This window comes from Osmerus eperlanus, chromosome 11, assembly GCF_963692335.1.
Source record: "Osmerus eperlanus chromosome 11, fOsmEpe2.1, whole genome shotgun sequence".
NCBI classification, from domain to species: domain Eukaryota; kingdom Metazoa; phylum Chordata; class Actinopteri; order Osmeriformes; family Osmeridae; genus Osmerus; species Osmerus eperlanus.
Window position 1 is genome coordinate 17,480,621 of NC_085028.1, and position 15,112 is coordinate 17,495,732.

Here is a 15,112-nt window from a genome sequence, read left to right on the forward strand (position 1 = left end):
ACTAATTAATTTTTAAATCAATAAAAGCAATGGAGAAATGATCAGATGTCTTCAGTGTTTGTAAGTTGAATGAGCAGTGAAACACACTAGACATGGATAGAGGATAAAGTTGTATCACATACTGTACAACATTTACAACGATAGAATATATGTTTGGAGGACAATTGTGCTTTATCTATCTGTGTCTCCAAAATCTTCATTTGTTTTTAGTTCAGGAGACACATAAATATGTTAAATGAATAAAATGAATAAAAATGAATAAATGTTAATATATTGGAGGCCTTCACACATTCAGAGAGCTTTAGAGGAGACCTTTCCCATCAGGTGTTTCTTGGTGTTTTTCTCAGGTTGGAAGATGATGATGAAGCACTTAGGAGCAAATATGCAAAGTATCAAACCAAAACTGGAGGCCAGGATGGCAAAGATCTCCACAGCTACAGTGAACTTCCCAGGAGAGCTGACATAAGCTGGGATAAAGGTGATCCAGACAGCACAGAATATCAACATGCTGAAGGTGATGAACTTGGCTTCGTTGAAGTTATCAGGCAGCTTTCGAGCCAAAATAGCCAGGACAAAGCACAAGAGAGCCAGGAGTCCTATATACCCCAGCACAGCCCAGAAGCCCACAGCAGAACCTAAGGCACATTCTAGAATGATCTTCTCTTTAAAGGTGGTTTGATTTTTTATAGGGAAGGGGGGTTTAAGAGCTAACCAGAGAGTACATATCAGTGCTTGGATAAATGTAAAAGACACAACAGTCAGCCTCTGCTGTGGAGGCCCAAACCATTTCATGACATCACTTCCTGGAAGTGTGGCCCTGAAGGCCATCAGCACCACTATAGTCTTCCCCAGAACACAAGAGATGCAGAGGACAAAGGTGATCCCAAACGCTGTGTGGCGCAGCATACAGGACCACTCAGAGGGCCGGCCGATGAAGGTGAGAGAACACAGGAAACACAGAGTCAGGGAGAAGAGGAGCAGGAAGCTGAGCTCTGAGTTGTTGGCCCTGACGATCGGCGTTGCTCGGTTACGGTAGAACACAGTAGCCATGACGATGGCGAGGCAGGCCCCTCCCACCGAGCAGGTGGCCAGGATGACTCCCAGGACCTCGTGGAAGGAGAGGAACTCCACAGGTTTGGGCAGACACACATCCCTCCCAGGTCCGGGCCAGAACTCGCTGGCACACGACCAACAGGTGGAAGAATCTTGGAGGTACAGAGTCAGACACACATGGACAACTGTAACATACCTGGAGACTGTGCTCTGGTTGGTAGTGATGGGTTGTTCACGTACAATTCATTCTATTTTAACAAATCTTCAAAGTGAACAAAACAGAAAACTCCTCCAAAAAGATTTGTTCATTTGAGCCTCCAACCCAAGCTTTTGCTTTTGGCGAATTGAAGGAACTAAAGTAACTACTATAGGAAGCAGTTCAAAACTGTTTCTGTCAGTTCCTCAGGTTCATTCAGTCTACCAATTCATTCACGAATGACAGAATCACTATAAATCATTCGAAAATCGAATTTATCCAATGTTAGAACGAATTGTTCACAAATGAATCAACGGAACTCGTTTGCGAATCGGTGAACGGAATCAAAAGATTTGAATCAAAACACCAAACACTACTGGATGGTGAGGCAGAGGTGAGGGAACCCGAGGGAGAAACACACCTGTCTGCTTGTGTGTGGTTAAAGTCTCCGCTGTTTGGCGTTGCTACAATTCAGAGAGAAGTGGACCTGAGTGTGTGTATCACCTGTCTGGTTGCTGATCTCTCCCTCTGCACATGGGAGACAGTCGTAGCAGCAGACAGGCTTTCCTTTCTGCACGGCCTTACGAGTTCCTGGGGGACATCTCTCACTGCACACAGACACAGGCACCTGACACACACACACACACACACACACACACACACACACACACACAAAGCCACATTACACAATAACAAGATAAAAACATCCTTTTGCTTTGCCTCCCCTACCTGTATAACCATACTTGTGTGCTCCTACCTGTATAAAATGTATAAACCTGTATAACCTCTACCTGTATAACCTCTACCTGTATAACCTCTACCTGTATAACCTCTACCTGTATAACCTCTACCTGTGGAACCTCTACCTGTATAACCTCTACCTGTGGAACCTCTACCTGTATAACCTCTACCTGTATAACCTCTACCTGTATAACCTCTACCTGTATAACCTCTACCTGTGGAACCTCTACCTGTGGAACCTCTACCTGTGGAACCTCTACCTGTGGAACCTCTACCTGTATAACCTCTACCTGTATAACCTCTACCTGTGGAACCTCTACCTGTGGAACCTCTACCTGTGGAACCTCTACCTGTGGAACCTCTACCTGTATAACCTCTACCTGTGGAACCTCTACCTGTGGAACCTCTACCTGTGGAACCTCTACCTGTGGAACCTCTACCTGTATAACCTCTACCTGTGGAACCTCTACCTGTGGAACCTCTACCTGTGGAACCTCTACCTGTGGAACCTCTACCTGTATAACCTCTACCTGTGGAACCTCTACCTGTATAACCTCTACCTGTGGAACCTCTACCTGTGGAACCTCTACCTGTGGAACCTCTACCTGTGGAACCTCTACCTGTATAACCTCTACCTGTGGAACCTCTACCTGTGGAACCTCTACCTGTGGAACCTCTACCTGTATAACCTCTACCTGTGGAACCTCTACCTGTATAACCTCTACCTGTGGAACCTCTACCTGTGGAACCTCTACCTGTGGAACCTCTACCTGTGGAACCTCTACCTGTGTAACACCTGTGCATACCTCGGTGCCCCCGTCAGCCCAGAGGATGTCCTTGGTCATGCTGAACTCCTGGCCAGCAGGTAGAGAGGCATCATAGTGACCCACCGTCACAAACTCTATGTGCCCCTTGTCACCCCTCTGCCAGTTCACCAGCTCATACACGGCCATAGGGTCGCCGTTGACATCAAACACAACCGGGTATCCATTCTGAGAGAAGTTAATAGACTTCAGACTCTCCAGGACCTACAGGAGGGGAGGGGAGAGAGAGGAGGGGAAAAAGGAGAGAGGAGGGGAGAGAGGAGAGGAGGGGGAGATAGAGGGGAGGGGAGAGAGGAGGAGAGGGTTAGGAAGGAAAGGGAGAGGGGTAGAGGGGGTTGGAAGGAGAGGGGGAAAGAGGACAGGCAGAGAGACAGAGAAAGAGGGAAGAGGAGGGGAGAAGAGGAGAGGAAAAGAGAAAATAGGGAGTGAGATAAGTACAGGGAGAGAGGAGTAAAGAGAAAGAGAGATGAGAGAGGAGTGAGTTGTGATGAGACAGAGGGGGGGAAATCAATCAATCAGTCATTCAAATTAATTTGAAACAGTTCTGAATTTCTGGCAACAACAGGCCCATCCAAGTCTCCTAAATCAATGTAATGAATGAATGTTTCAGATAGCATCATAGTCATCAGAATCAGAATTTGGTTTATTCGCCATGTATGTTATACAAACACGGAATTTACTGTGGCAGGGAGGTGCAAACACTAAACATATACAAATCTTAAATTAAGTAAGGTACAGAAGTTTAACTATTCCTAAGAGCTAAACAATATAAGAATAAAACAATTTAAATATAAAATAAAATAAAATATATATAAAAATAAGAATAAGATAAAATATATATAAAAATAAGAATAAGGAAGTTCATGAAGTTCATGTAGACTACCTGTTCTGGCTGGACAGAGCTGTGTTTGTCACATCGAGCGGTGCCGTTGGCGCGGTCCTCACAGACGAGGCGGTGGATGGTGTGGGCGATAGCGTACACCGCCTTGTACACCATGTTAGTGACACGCAGCTGAGACGTATCTGTGTACGGGCTCTGGAGCTTCGCTATGTCCTCCGAACCATCACACTCCTTCTCTCCCACTCCCGACACTAGACACACGCACAGAAAACTTGTTCTGTTAAAGCAGTCTTTCTCAAACCCTGGTCCTCAGGGACCTCCTGCCCTGCATGTTCTAGATGTTTCTCTTTTCCAACACACCTGAATGGGTCGTTAACTAGCTCAGCAGAAGCCTGGTAACGACCCATTCATTTGAATCACATGTGTTGGAGCAGGGAAACATCTAGAAAATGCAGGGCAGGGTTGATGACCAGGGTTGAGAAAGGATATGTTAAAGAGTGTGTGTTGATGATCCCTGTCTGTTTTAAAATGTCTTGTTTCAACAAGTACAGGTACATTGAAACTCTTGGGCCTCTCTGCTTTTTTTCTATCAATCTAAAGCCTTGGTTTTAATTAAAAATAAATAAATAAATCCCAATACTATGTGAGTATGAGACCTGTAATTATGAGACAGGAGGACAGCAAAAACAGATTGTTGAGGAGTTTCTATCAGAACCTCCATATTTTCACGGTCCCTGCTGTGATAAACGGGTGCGCGCTCTCATAGATATATATAAACACTAGATGTCTTACGGCGGAGTCTAGAACGTCCGCACATGGTGGCCATCTTGCTACAGTCAACTCGCTCACCCATAACATTGTGTTGAATCTACATGTACTTTTTAAATGACCATAACTTGCTCAATTTTCAACCGATTTTGAAACGGTTTGGTTTGTTATCAACGTCAGAGATGTTGTTATGCCACTGCATACTTCTATTATATATAAAAAAAAAACATAATTATTCATAAGTATGCAGTGGCATACCGACATCTCTGACGTTGATAACAAACCAAACCGTTTCAAAATCGGTTGAAAATTGAGCAAGTTATGGTCATTTAAAAAGTACATGTAGCATCAACACAATGTTATGGGTGAGCGAGTTGACTGTAGCAAGATGGCCGCCATGTGCGGACGTTCGACTCCGTTGTCCGGCAACGCAGACGAGACATCTAGTGTTTATATATATCTATGCCCGCTCCTACCGCCCTCCCGCAGGTGGCAGTTGAAGGCAGTTTCCCAGAACTCGGTGAGCAGCGGCACGGCCGCCACGCTCGCGGGAGAGAGATCCAGCAGGAAGTCTCTCAGGCCAGGGATGACGGAGTGCGGGATGGCAAAGCCAACGGCGCCGGCGCACACGCTGAAGCGCAGCATGTCCGGATCTGTGACCCACGACTCGCTGCCGATCCACTGGAGCGGAGGCGGCCACTCGCGCTCCAGCTCCTCCAGCAGAATGCGCATGTCTCCCGAGGCTAGGAAGGCCACGACAACCCGGGCGGTGGAACTAGAGGGAGATAGCGTATGGATATGTTAACGTATAATCAGCCTCATTGGCGATTTTAGACCCTTTTTAGGGGTGCTCAAGCACCGCTAAATTTCATCTGAGCACCCCTAAAAATAATAATAATACAAAAATAAAAAATAAAAATTATTATTGTTCATTATCATTTGATGCTGGTAGTTCATGAAGAAATGGATATCCTTAGTTTTTTCATTCATTCAATATTTTGCATAATAATACATAAATGTATTAATTGTTATCCAGTGAAATTAAGGATTTATAGCAAGGGGGTTTAGCACTTTTGCAAGGCACTGTATTCATGTCACATTCTCATTGGGGGCTGAGCACCCCTAAAGTTCTGATCATAGAATCGCCCCTGATCAGCCTCATATAAAATTGCAGGCTATAAGTATCCATCCAGGTGACACCAACAAAACTTAAATTATGTTGATTTAATCCATATGAAATATCCTATTCCATATTAAGATAATGATGGGTTACAAGTTTGTATAATCATGCCAAGCACAGTTACTGATCTAACCTGCGGATAACATTGGCAACTTGTCGCAGTTTGCTGATAGGCTGGGTTCGGTAATAAGCCACCGAATATTCAACGCAGATGCCCTCTTCTTTGGCCGCCTGGAGGAAAGCGCCCATGCCGTTATTACCGTAGTCCGAGTCTGACCGGATCGCCCCGATCCATGTCCAACCGTAGAACTTTACGAGGCGGGCCAGAGCGGCAGCCTGGAACTGGTCGCTCGGGATGGTTCTGAAGAACGCGGGATACTGCTTCTTATCGCTCAGACAGGCGCATGTTGCAAAGTGGCTTACCTAGCAACAGACAAGAGACACTCGTGATGTTACACAAGCATACTTTACACACCACACAAGCTTGTTACAGCAAGGAGGGATAGAGTCTAGGGCTGCTGTTCTTCAAATATAGTTTGTTTGAGTTTGTTTACCTGTGGGATTTTAAAGAGCCCAGTGATGCGCGACATGCTCATGGATGGAGTTGAGCCAGATTCGCCGACTATAGCTGTTACCGTGCTTGTGCGCGAGCAGTTTTCGTTAGTCTTAAACACCGGGTCCAAACCATTTGCCAACTGGAACGCCACCTTGACAGCCATGGGGACCGAAGCGCAGGAGTCGTGGATGCGGTAACCGAGCGTCACCCCCGGTAGCAGCACCGTACTGTTATTGATCTCTTCGATGGCAAAAACCATGGCACGCGAGAAGCGCAGTTCGCGAGAATCCAGACTTTGAACACAGAAGCAAAAGATTAGTTTCGACGCTGTAATCAGATAATCACGCCGTACCTAGGCCACACAGCAACTTTGTGTTAAAAAGTGTTAATTTCACAGCAGAGTGCACAAGTTGATAGAGGACATACATAAAAAAGAACGAATCCTGGTGTTAAATGAACACTGAAATTTGCTGTGCAGTTAGTGCCTGCATGTGGATGTAATATTGTACAATTTCTGTACATTTACATACAGCACACACACAGCATTTGTTCCCTAAACAGTCTTTGTTCTTGCATAAGTCTCTCATCATGTAACTGACCTCCCTGTGCACTCCAAGGACTGGGGCTGAACAGTGTAGCTGTAGTCCTTGCTGTACATGTAGTAGTGGATAGAAAACACCCCCCCGAGGATGAAGTCTCCATCCTGAGAGAATGCTGGGAGACGAGGGCTGCCCTGGAGTCGACATTCAAGAGACCCCATCTCAGACACAGCCCCAGCCCTAGCTCCTGCCCCAGCCCGAGCCCCTGTCCAAACCCTAGCCCTGGAACTTGTTCCTACCCCTGCCCCTGTCCCTGTCCCGGACACAAACCCATCCTCAGCCTTCCCCCCATACATGAAACCGTCCTTGACAAGCCCTCCCAACACCACCACCACCATCAGCAGGCTGTGGTCCAGCGCCGGTCCCCGCACCAGGGGACGAGAGCCGGAGAGGATCCTCATTCTGAGCTGTGTGGAGGAGGACAGCTCTCACACGTCAGCCTGGCTCAGCATCACAAGGCTATATACCCTGCCTGCCATCTGGCACTGCCCTTCTGGGCTGCCCAGGGGATCAAAACAGACTGTGCAACATATCATGTCTGACTGCTTTTTTAAGGCAGAAGAGTAAGGTATGAATCAACAACTTTATGAAGTTGTGTTTGATGTTGCAGATGTGACAGTTTCTGTTGCACTGAAATTCAGATATAAGTATTGTTGTCTTGTGCCTAGGGGATGAGATGTTACTGCGGCTGGGAAATACAGACAGTTTTTTGGCCCAATCCTGGGAACTCTGACTAAGAAGCACGACCACTAGCCTGCTATGCCGATGAAAAGCTAGCTTTTTACCGTGGACTGTATTTATACACGAGTTATACAGGAGTGTGTAAAACCAATTCCAGCAGACCAATCAGTTACACATGCACAACAAGAAACACAAAAATCCTTAATATATTTAATTTCTTTGTGGCAGTTTACAATGAAAGTCAGTAAATATACTTCATATTTAAAGATTACATCTGAAATAACATTTACTAATACATTTCAAATAAATGATTAGAACTTTAAATAGTTTTCCTTTTGTTGACTTATTAAACTTGCTAACAGGAAAGGTGTGTTTTATTTCTTCCCCATGAGATGCTGTTTGGTGTTCTGCTCAGGCCTCAGGAGGATGATGAAACACTTGGGAGCGAACAGGCAGAAGAGCAGGCCGTAACTGGAGGCCAGGATGGCAAAGGTCTCCACTGCGTCGGCGTACTTCCCAGGAGAGCTGACGTACGCGGGGATGAACGACACCCACACGGCGCAGAAGATCAGCATGCTGAAGGTGATGAACTTGGCCTCGTTGAAGTTGCCGGGCAACTTGCGGGCCAGGAAAGCCAAGACGAAGCACAGGCAGGCCAGGAGGCTGATGTATCCCAGAACGCACCAGAACGCCAGGCTGGAGCCCACGCTGCATTCTAGAATGATCTTGGAGCTTTGGTGCTGGGAGTTCCTGGAGGGGAAGGGAGGGGCATCTGTGAGCCAGGCTGTACAGATGATCACCTGGACCAGGGTGCAGCTGAAGATGATGACCCTCTGCTGCCTGGGCCCCAGCCACCTCATGATGTTGTTCCCGGGCCTGGTGGAGGTGAAGGCAGCCAGGACCACCAGGGTCTTGCCCAGGATGCAGGAGATGCAGAGGGAGAAGGTGATGCTGAAGGCCGTGTGACGCAGCATGCAGGACCAGGTAGTGGGCTCGCCCACAAAGACCAGCGCACACAGGAAGCAGAGAGTCAGGGAGATCAGGATGAAGTAACTCAGCTCTGAGTTGTTGATGCGGACGATGGGGGTGTTCCTGTTGTGGAGGAAGACTCCCAGGACAGCTATGGTCAGACAGGCTCCCGCTACGGCAATCACCGTCAGGGACAAGCCCATGGCGTCGTGGGACAGGAACTCCACTGTCTTGGGGATGCACCTGGTGCCATCGTCGTTCGACCAGAAGTCCTCAGGACAAACGGTGCACTCTATAGAATCTGGAGAGAGTTGGAGATAAAGGGAAAGAGAGAGACAGAGAGAGAGAGAGTGAAAGAGAAAACTAAATGAGAAAATGAGAAATAAATAATTTGCTTCCTGATATCTAATACCATTTCAATAATTTCATAAATTCAGGAAAACTTTAATCTCTAAACTGTACAGTAGCTAGCAGTCCTGCCCTCTGTGCCGCTGGTTCACCTGTCTGATTACTGATCTTGCCGCTGTCACATGGTACACAGTCAAAGCAGCACAGAGGCTCCCCATGACGGACAGCCTTCCTGGATCCTGGAGCACAGCTGGAGCTGCACACAGACACCACTGCCTGGGACAGAGACACCACAACAGTAGCTCCTGAACACAACACAAACTCAGGAATACCACACAGATGTCACAAACCCACTCAAAGCTTTCTACAGTGAGGGGCATACTGTGATGCTCAAAGCTTTCTACAGTGAGAGGGAAACTGTGGTGCTTGAAGCTTTCTACAGTGAGGGGGATACTGTGATGCTCAAAGCTTTCTACAGTGAGGGGGATACTGTGGTGGGATGGGGGAGGGCTGGGAGCAGCTCAGTGGTTCGAGGGTTTGACTGCAGATTGAGAGATCGCAGGTTGAAATTCCCTTCCCTATGTCTGCTATATTAATACATTATCATTACAATTAGTCAGTACTGTGTATATTATAAAGACTTTAATTAATCATTAATAATAATTACCATAATTAGTAATGCATCATTATTATCTTTCTTTGTTGTTATGTATACTATTATGTATTACTATATGCATATATAAATACTATTACCATCCTTCCTCTAATATAATTACTAGAGCCCGACCGATTTATCGGCGGGGCGATATTATCGGCCGATATTAGGCATTTTCCAAACTATCGGTATCGGCATTTATAATGGATATAAAAAAATGAAAAAACGGACGAAACACCCTTCAACCATGTTATGAGTGTTGGCATTGTAGAATTTGTTCACCAGAGGGCACTCTACAACGTCCCTGTTGGCAACACTCGTGTTTAGAACGCCACAAAGCCTACAACCAGCTGATCTAGCCAGAGTCGGGCAGAGTGTTAGAGAAATCTGTTTATGTTTTGTTACGCGTTTCTGGATTTTTATTTTTTTATATATATATCGTCCGATATATCGGAATATCGGATTATTAAATCAACAAATATTTGTATCGATATTGGCCTTAAAAATCCTTTATCGGTCGGGCTCAAATAATTACTATCATGATATGTGACATGTTAGGTGTCTGAGCCATCAGGCCAACCCCTAAAAGAATCTCCTCTTCCTGATTCCCCTGACTCACCTCCACCTGACCCTACAGAACTTGGCCAGCTGGCATCTGATGCAGGTAAACACACAGTGACAGCAGCTTGCCTGGCTCTGATGCCCCGCCCACACTATCGCCTCCTCCTGGATCACCAGCTCCTTCCCAGAATCCTTTGTTCCGTCGAACAAGCCGACGTTGACAAACTCGATCTTCCCGTCGCTGCCCCTCTGCCAGTTGATGATGTCATAGTACGGAATGGAATCTCCTTTCAGGTCAAATTTCACCTGCTGGCTGGAAATGGAGAATGCGACTTCTTGGAGATAATGCTGGAGCTTAAGAAAAATATAAATAAAAGACAAATAAATAAATAAATAACAGTGTAGTCTGTTACTATGAAATGTCTATTGCATGCTTGTTCAAACAGACGTCAGACTTTGTAAATACAGACTGTTCCTTGAGTGCTGGAGCTTAAGAAAAATATCAATAAAAGAAATATAAATAAATAACAGTGTCGTCTGTTACTATGAAATGTCTATTGCATGCATGTTCAAACATACGTCAGATGTTGTAAATATAGACTGTTCCTTGACTCTAACCACCGAAATACTGGTAGAACTCTGCACATCTGATCCTTGATCTTCTCCTGTACTTCCTACATGCACTATTTGTACGTCGCTATGGATGTAAGTGTCTGCTAAACGACAACAACGTCCATGTGCTGTGCAGGGCGAAAGGCCTACCTGCCAGGGGTGAATGTTGCCGCTGAGAGCACATGACTGGTTGAGGAAGGGCCCTGCACCAGGCTGGCAGCTGAGGAGGTTGTGGAGAGAGTGGGCGATGGCGTACACAGCCTTGTACACGTTATAGGCCACCCTGGGACTGGAGGTGTTCATGTAGGCAGAGTGCTGCTCCAGGAGAACTTCCTGTCCTGTGCAGAGGGGGAGCGAGGAGGAGGATGAAGGGGAGGATGAGGAAGGGGAGGGGGTGCAGCCGTAGAGAGCCTCCCACAACTCCGTCACCAGGGGGTTGGAGGGGTATCTCTGGGGGTTCACCTCCCGCAGGTAGCCCTCCAGGCCGGGGATGGAGCCTTGCCGGATGCCGAAGCCTATGGTGCCCCCCAGATAGGGGTAGTACTCGCTGCCCGTGAAGACGGAGGCCGTGACCCAGGCCTCGCTGGCCACCCACTGGATCCCTGTGATGTTCTGCTCCATGTAGTCCCTGAGGAAGGGAGTCATCTCCCCCTCGGCAGAGAACACCACCACCACCCTGGCTCTGGAGGTACGCATGACCTGGGGGGGGGGGTATAGATGGGGAGGAGGGAAGGAAGAGGAAGATGGGAGGGAGGATAACGTAGAAGAAAAGAAGGAGTTGTCTAAAAAATTTTTTTACTTCTGATCTTGAACAAACAACATCGAAGGAGACACAAACAAAACAGCAACAGAAAAAAGACAAGCGTAACATTTTTAACTGATCTTGGAGCAGGAACCTGCCCAGGGCCCAGGGCCCTGTCCCCTGGAGCAGGAACAGAGCCCAGGGCACTGTCCCCTGGAGCAGGAACAGAGCCCAGGGCCCTGTCCCCTGGAGCAGGAACAGAGCCCAGGGCACTGTCCCCTGGAGCAGGAACAGAGCCCAGGGCCCTGTCCCCTGGAGCAGGAACAGAGCCCAGGGCCCTGTCCCCTGGAGCAGGAACAGAGTCCAGGGCCCTGTCCCCTGGAGCAGGAACAGAGCCCAGGGCCCTGTCCCCTGGAGCAGGAACAGAGCCCAGGGCCCTGTCCCCTGGAGCAGGAACAGAGTCCAGGGCCCTGTCCCCTGGAGCAGGAACAGAGTCCAGGGCCCTGTCCCCTGGAGCAGGAACAGAGTCCAGGGCCCTGTCCCCTGGAGCAGGAACAGAGCCCAGCGCCCTGTCCCCTGGAGCAGGAACAGAGTCCAGGGCCCTGTCCCCTGGAGCAGGAACAGAGTCCAGCACCCTGTCCCCTGGAGCAGGAACAGAGTCCAGGGCCCTGTCCCCTGGAGCAGGAACAGAGTCCAGGGCCCTGTCCCCTGGAGCAGGAACAGAGTCCAGCGCCCTGTCCCCTGGAGCAGGAACAGAGTCCAGGGCCCTGTCCCCTGGAGCAGGAACAGAGTCCAGGGCCCTGTCCCCTGGAGCAGGAACAGAGTCCAGCGCCCTGTCCCCTGGAGCAGGAACAGAGTCCAGGGCCCTGTCCCCTGGAGCAGGAACAGAGTCCAGGGCCCTGTCCCCTGGGCTCCTCCCCAGCCGTCCCTCCCAGCAGGTGTGTGCGAGCGTGTCTACCTGCATGATCTCCAGGGCTTTGTCTCTGTCGTACAGCAGGGGGATCATCTCCTGGTAGGCCACACAAACCTCTGTGCTGCTCAGCTCCCTCAGAAGGCCCTGCAGGGCGAAGCGTCCGTACGCATGGTCGCCCCGCACCACCCCCACCCACCTCCACCCCAAACGCACCAGCAGCTGGGCCATGGCTTTCACCTGGAGACACACACACATTTGCACGCATACATTACATTTACATTTAGTCATTTAGCAGACGCTCTTATCCAGAGCGACTAACAGTAAGTACAGGAACATTCCCCCCGAGGCAAGTAGGGTGAAGTGCCTTGCCCAAGGACACAACGTCTTTTGGCTACGGCTGGGAATCGAACCGGAAAACTTCTGAGTAATAGCCCGATTCCTTAACCGCTCAGCCATCTGACTCCCTGCTGCTATGCAGTTACATGGTAGTTATATAACCTTAATGTAAAGCGTTGACCGACCATTCGTTGTATATGGAACTAGGACACTAAGACAGTTTGAGGCCAACAAGAACCATTCAAATCTGTTCTCTCAGAAGCACATTAAGCTTCCGCACAGAGATCATAATAAAACAAACAACACAAAGAAGAATAACAAGAATAACAATAACCTTCATGACAAATAAGTAAAATTCAACTGAAATTGGGTTCTCTGGAGACATCCAGTGACTAGGTTATGAAGCCCCCCCTCACCTGGTAGCCCCCCCTCACCTGGTAGCCCCCCCCCTCACCTGGAAGCCCCCCCTCACCTGGTAGCCCCCCTCACCTGGTAGCCCCCCCTCACCTGGTAGCCCCCCTCACCTGGAAGCCCCCCTCACCTGGTAGCCCCCCTCACCTGGTAGTCATCGTTGGGGATGACTCTGAAGAACGTGGGGTACTTTCTCCTGTCGCTGAGGCACGCACACGATGAGAAGTAGCTGATCTGAGGAGAGACGCCACAGTTACAGGTACAGCAACACTCTCACTCACACACACACACACACACTCACACACAAGACAGGGTACAAAGGTCAGGAGGCACAAACAAGTTCCTATCACTACATTTCATTATCAAATAATTTCTCATTCAAAATGTATCTTGATAATTCTCCCCTTCTAACTGCGTTAAAGAATAAAAGTCGTAATTTGACCTGAACTTGAACCTTTGTCTTAACTCCTTTGTTAAAACACCTTTGTGAAAATCGTCCTTAGAATGATACAGAACTGAAGTCACCTTTTGTTAGAACAGTCTTGAGAAATTTAGGATAAAACTCCTTTGAACACCTTCTTTATTATTATGTTTGTTATTTGAACATGTCGTGTAATGTCATCTTTAGTTAGAACAGTCTTTATAAGTTTAGGTTAGAACCCCTTTTGATCTCCTTTGTTAGAACCTTGATTTCCAGAACCCTACCATGGGGATTCTGAAAGGCTCCAGGATTCCAGACACCACGATGGACTGAGCGGAGCCGGATTCTCCCACCACGGCCAGGAGAGAGGCTTCGGAGCAGGTGGAGGGCTGGGCCTGGCTGGGGCTGTTCAGCACGGCCAGGGCAGCCCTCTGGCCTGTCAGAGGATAGGCACACGAGTCGAAGATCTTGTACCCCAGCGTGTGGTTGCGCAGAAACTCCTGGTTCTGGTTGATCTGCTCCACGGCCAGCCTCAGGGTCTGAGCCCAGCGGAACGCTCTGGGGTCAAACCTGCTCGCGTGCAAGTGCACACACACACACACAGATACCGACATACACACAGACACACATATACAGTAACACACACACAGAAAAAGTTGAGGATGACATATTAAAATCCGTAACGAGGCAGTAGTAAAAAAAATTATAATAACAAAAAAAGGCACAATCAACGAGTCAGAAAGCTCTGTGTCGTTCCCAGCCTCCCTCAGCCAGGGAGCCCAGGCAGCAGACTCACCCAGCCTCCCTCAGCCAGGGAGCCCAGGCAGCAGACTCACCCAGCCTCCCTCAACCAGGGAGCCCAGGCAGCAGACTCACCCAGCCTCCCTCAGCCAGGGAGCCCAGGCAGCAGACTCACCCAGCCTCCCTCAGCCAGGGAGCCCAGGCAGCAGACTCACCCAGCCTCCCTCAGTCAGGGAGCCCAGGCAGCAGACTCACCCAGCCTCCCTCAGCCAGGGAGCCCAGGCAGCAGACTCACCCAGCCTCCCTCAGCCAGGGAGCCCAGGCAGCAGACTCACCCAGCCTCCCTCAGCCAGGGAGCCCAGGCAGCAGACTCACCCAGCCTCCCTCAGCCAGGGAGCCCAGGCAGCAGACTCACCCAGCCTCCCCACTCACCCGTTACACTTGACGGCTGCAGGTTTGTAAGTGTAGTTAATGTCAGGCATCTCCTGGTTGTAGTGCAGGGGAAATATCCCTCCAATCACATAGTCTCCCTCGGCCACAAACCCTGGCGCAAAGTCATTCTGCAGAGAGCACACGGAGGCTGGGGCCGAGGCCGGGGGAGAGGCTGTGGGCAACAGGGGAGAGGCAGACGTTTGGATGAGGAAGGAGACCAGGCAGGGGGACAGGAGACACCACACTAAGAGAAGAGTCATCCTCACACACGCCTCACACACGCCTCACCCCCCAACTGACACACTGAAAGCCCTGAGAGGTTTTATAGATCCACTGGCGCTTTCTGCATCTCATTACTGCCGAAGGAAGCAGATTGGTTGCTACTTTACTGGACACGTGCTGTTGTTAATATACGTGATCCCCCAGAGTTTAGAACTGAACAACAGACGACCTGACAATGTTCCGTAATGAGGGTCACTGGTTTCCCGAAATGTGATGGTTGTTACGTTCGTTATTGTTTTTGTTGAGTTTG

The 15,112-nt window shown here is 48.9% G+C and overlaps 2 protein-coding genes across 2 annotated transcripts; both read right to left on the reverse strand.

Moving 5' to 3' along the window:
* Positions 1-283: 283 nt before the first annotated feature.
* LOC134029663 (extracellular calcium-sensing receptor-like) lies at positions 284-6,832 on the reverse strand. The gene is made up of 8 exons (XM_062473931.1): positions 6,759-6,832; positions 6,158-6,452; positions 5,737-6,026; positions 4,900-5,198; positions 3,698-3,906; positions 2,797-3,018; positions 1,754-1,877; positions 284-1,205 (listed from the first exon to the last, which is right to left on the reverse strand). The coding sequence occupies exons 1-8, from the start codon at positions 6,815-6,817 to the stop codon at positions 292-294; spliced, it is 2,412 nt and encodes an 803-aa protein (XP_062329915.1). The 5' UTR covers positions 6,818-6,832; the 3' UTR covers positions 284-291.
* Positions 6,833-7,635: 803 nt separating this feature from the next.
* LOC134029670 (extracellular calcium-sensing receptor-like) lies at positions 7,636-15,004 on the reverse strand. The gene is made up of 8 exons (XM_062473937.1): positions 14,581-15,004; positions 13,692-13,977; positions 13,134-13,220; positions 12,285-12,476; positions 10,735-11,283; positions 10,098-10,326; positions 8,909-9,028; positions 7,636-8,709 (listed from the first exon to the last, which is right to left on the reverse strand). The coding sequence occupies exons 1-8, from the start codon at positions 14,838-14,840 to the stop codon at positions 7,814-7,816; spliced, it is 2,619 nt and encodes an 872-aa protein (XP_062329921.1). The 5' UTR covers positions 14,841-15,004; the 3' UTR covers positions 7,636-7,813.
* Positions 15,005-15,112: the final 108 nt, after the last annotated feature.

Bases quoted from the DNA above. Each gene is read 5' to 3' on its own strand.
- LOC134029670 (XM_062473937.1), bottom strand. From the start codon at position 14,840: ATGACTCTTCTCTTAGTGTGGTGTCTCCTGTCCCCCTGCCTGGTCTCC. The intron at 13,221-13,691 runs GTAGGGTTCTGG...GTCTCTCCTCAG, and splicing joins AGCCTTTCAGAATCCCCATG to ATCAGCTACTTCTCATCGTG. The intron at 11,284-12,284 runs GTAGACACGCTC...CCCCCCCCCCAG, and splicing joins AAGCCCTGGAGATCATGCAG to GTCATGCGTACCTCCAGAGC.
- LOC134029663 (XM_062473931.1), bottom strand. From the start codon at position 6,817: ATGTACAGCAAGGACTACAGCTACACTGTTCAGCCCCAGTCCTTGGAG. The intron at 6,453-6,758 runs GTCAGTTACATG...CTGTGTTCAAAG, and splicing joins TCCTTGGAGTGCACAGGGAG to TCTGGATTCTCGCGAACTGC. The intron at 5,199-5,736 runs GTTAGATCAGTA...ATCTCCCTCTAG, and splicing joins GTTGCCAATGTTATCCGCAG to TTCCACCGCCCGGGTTGTCG.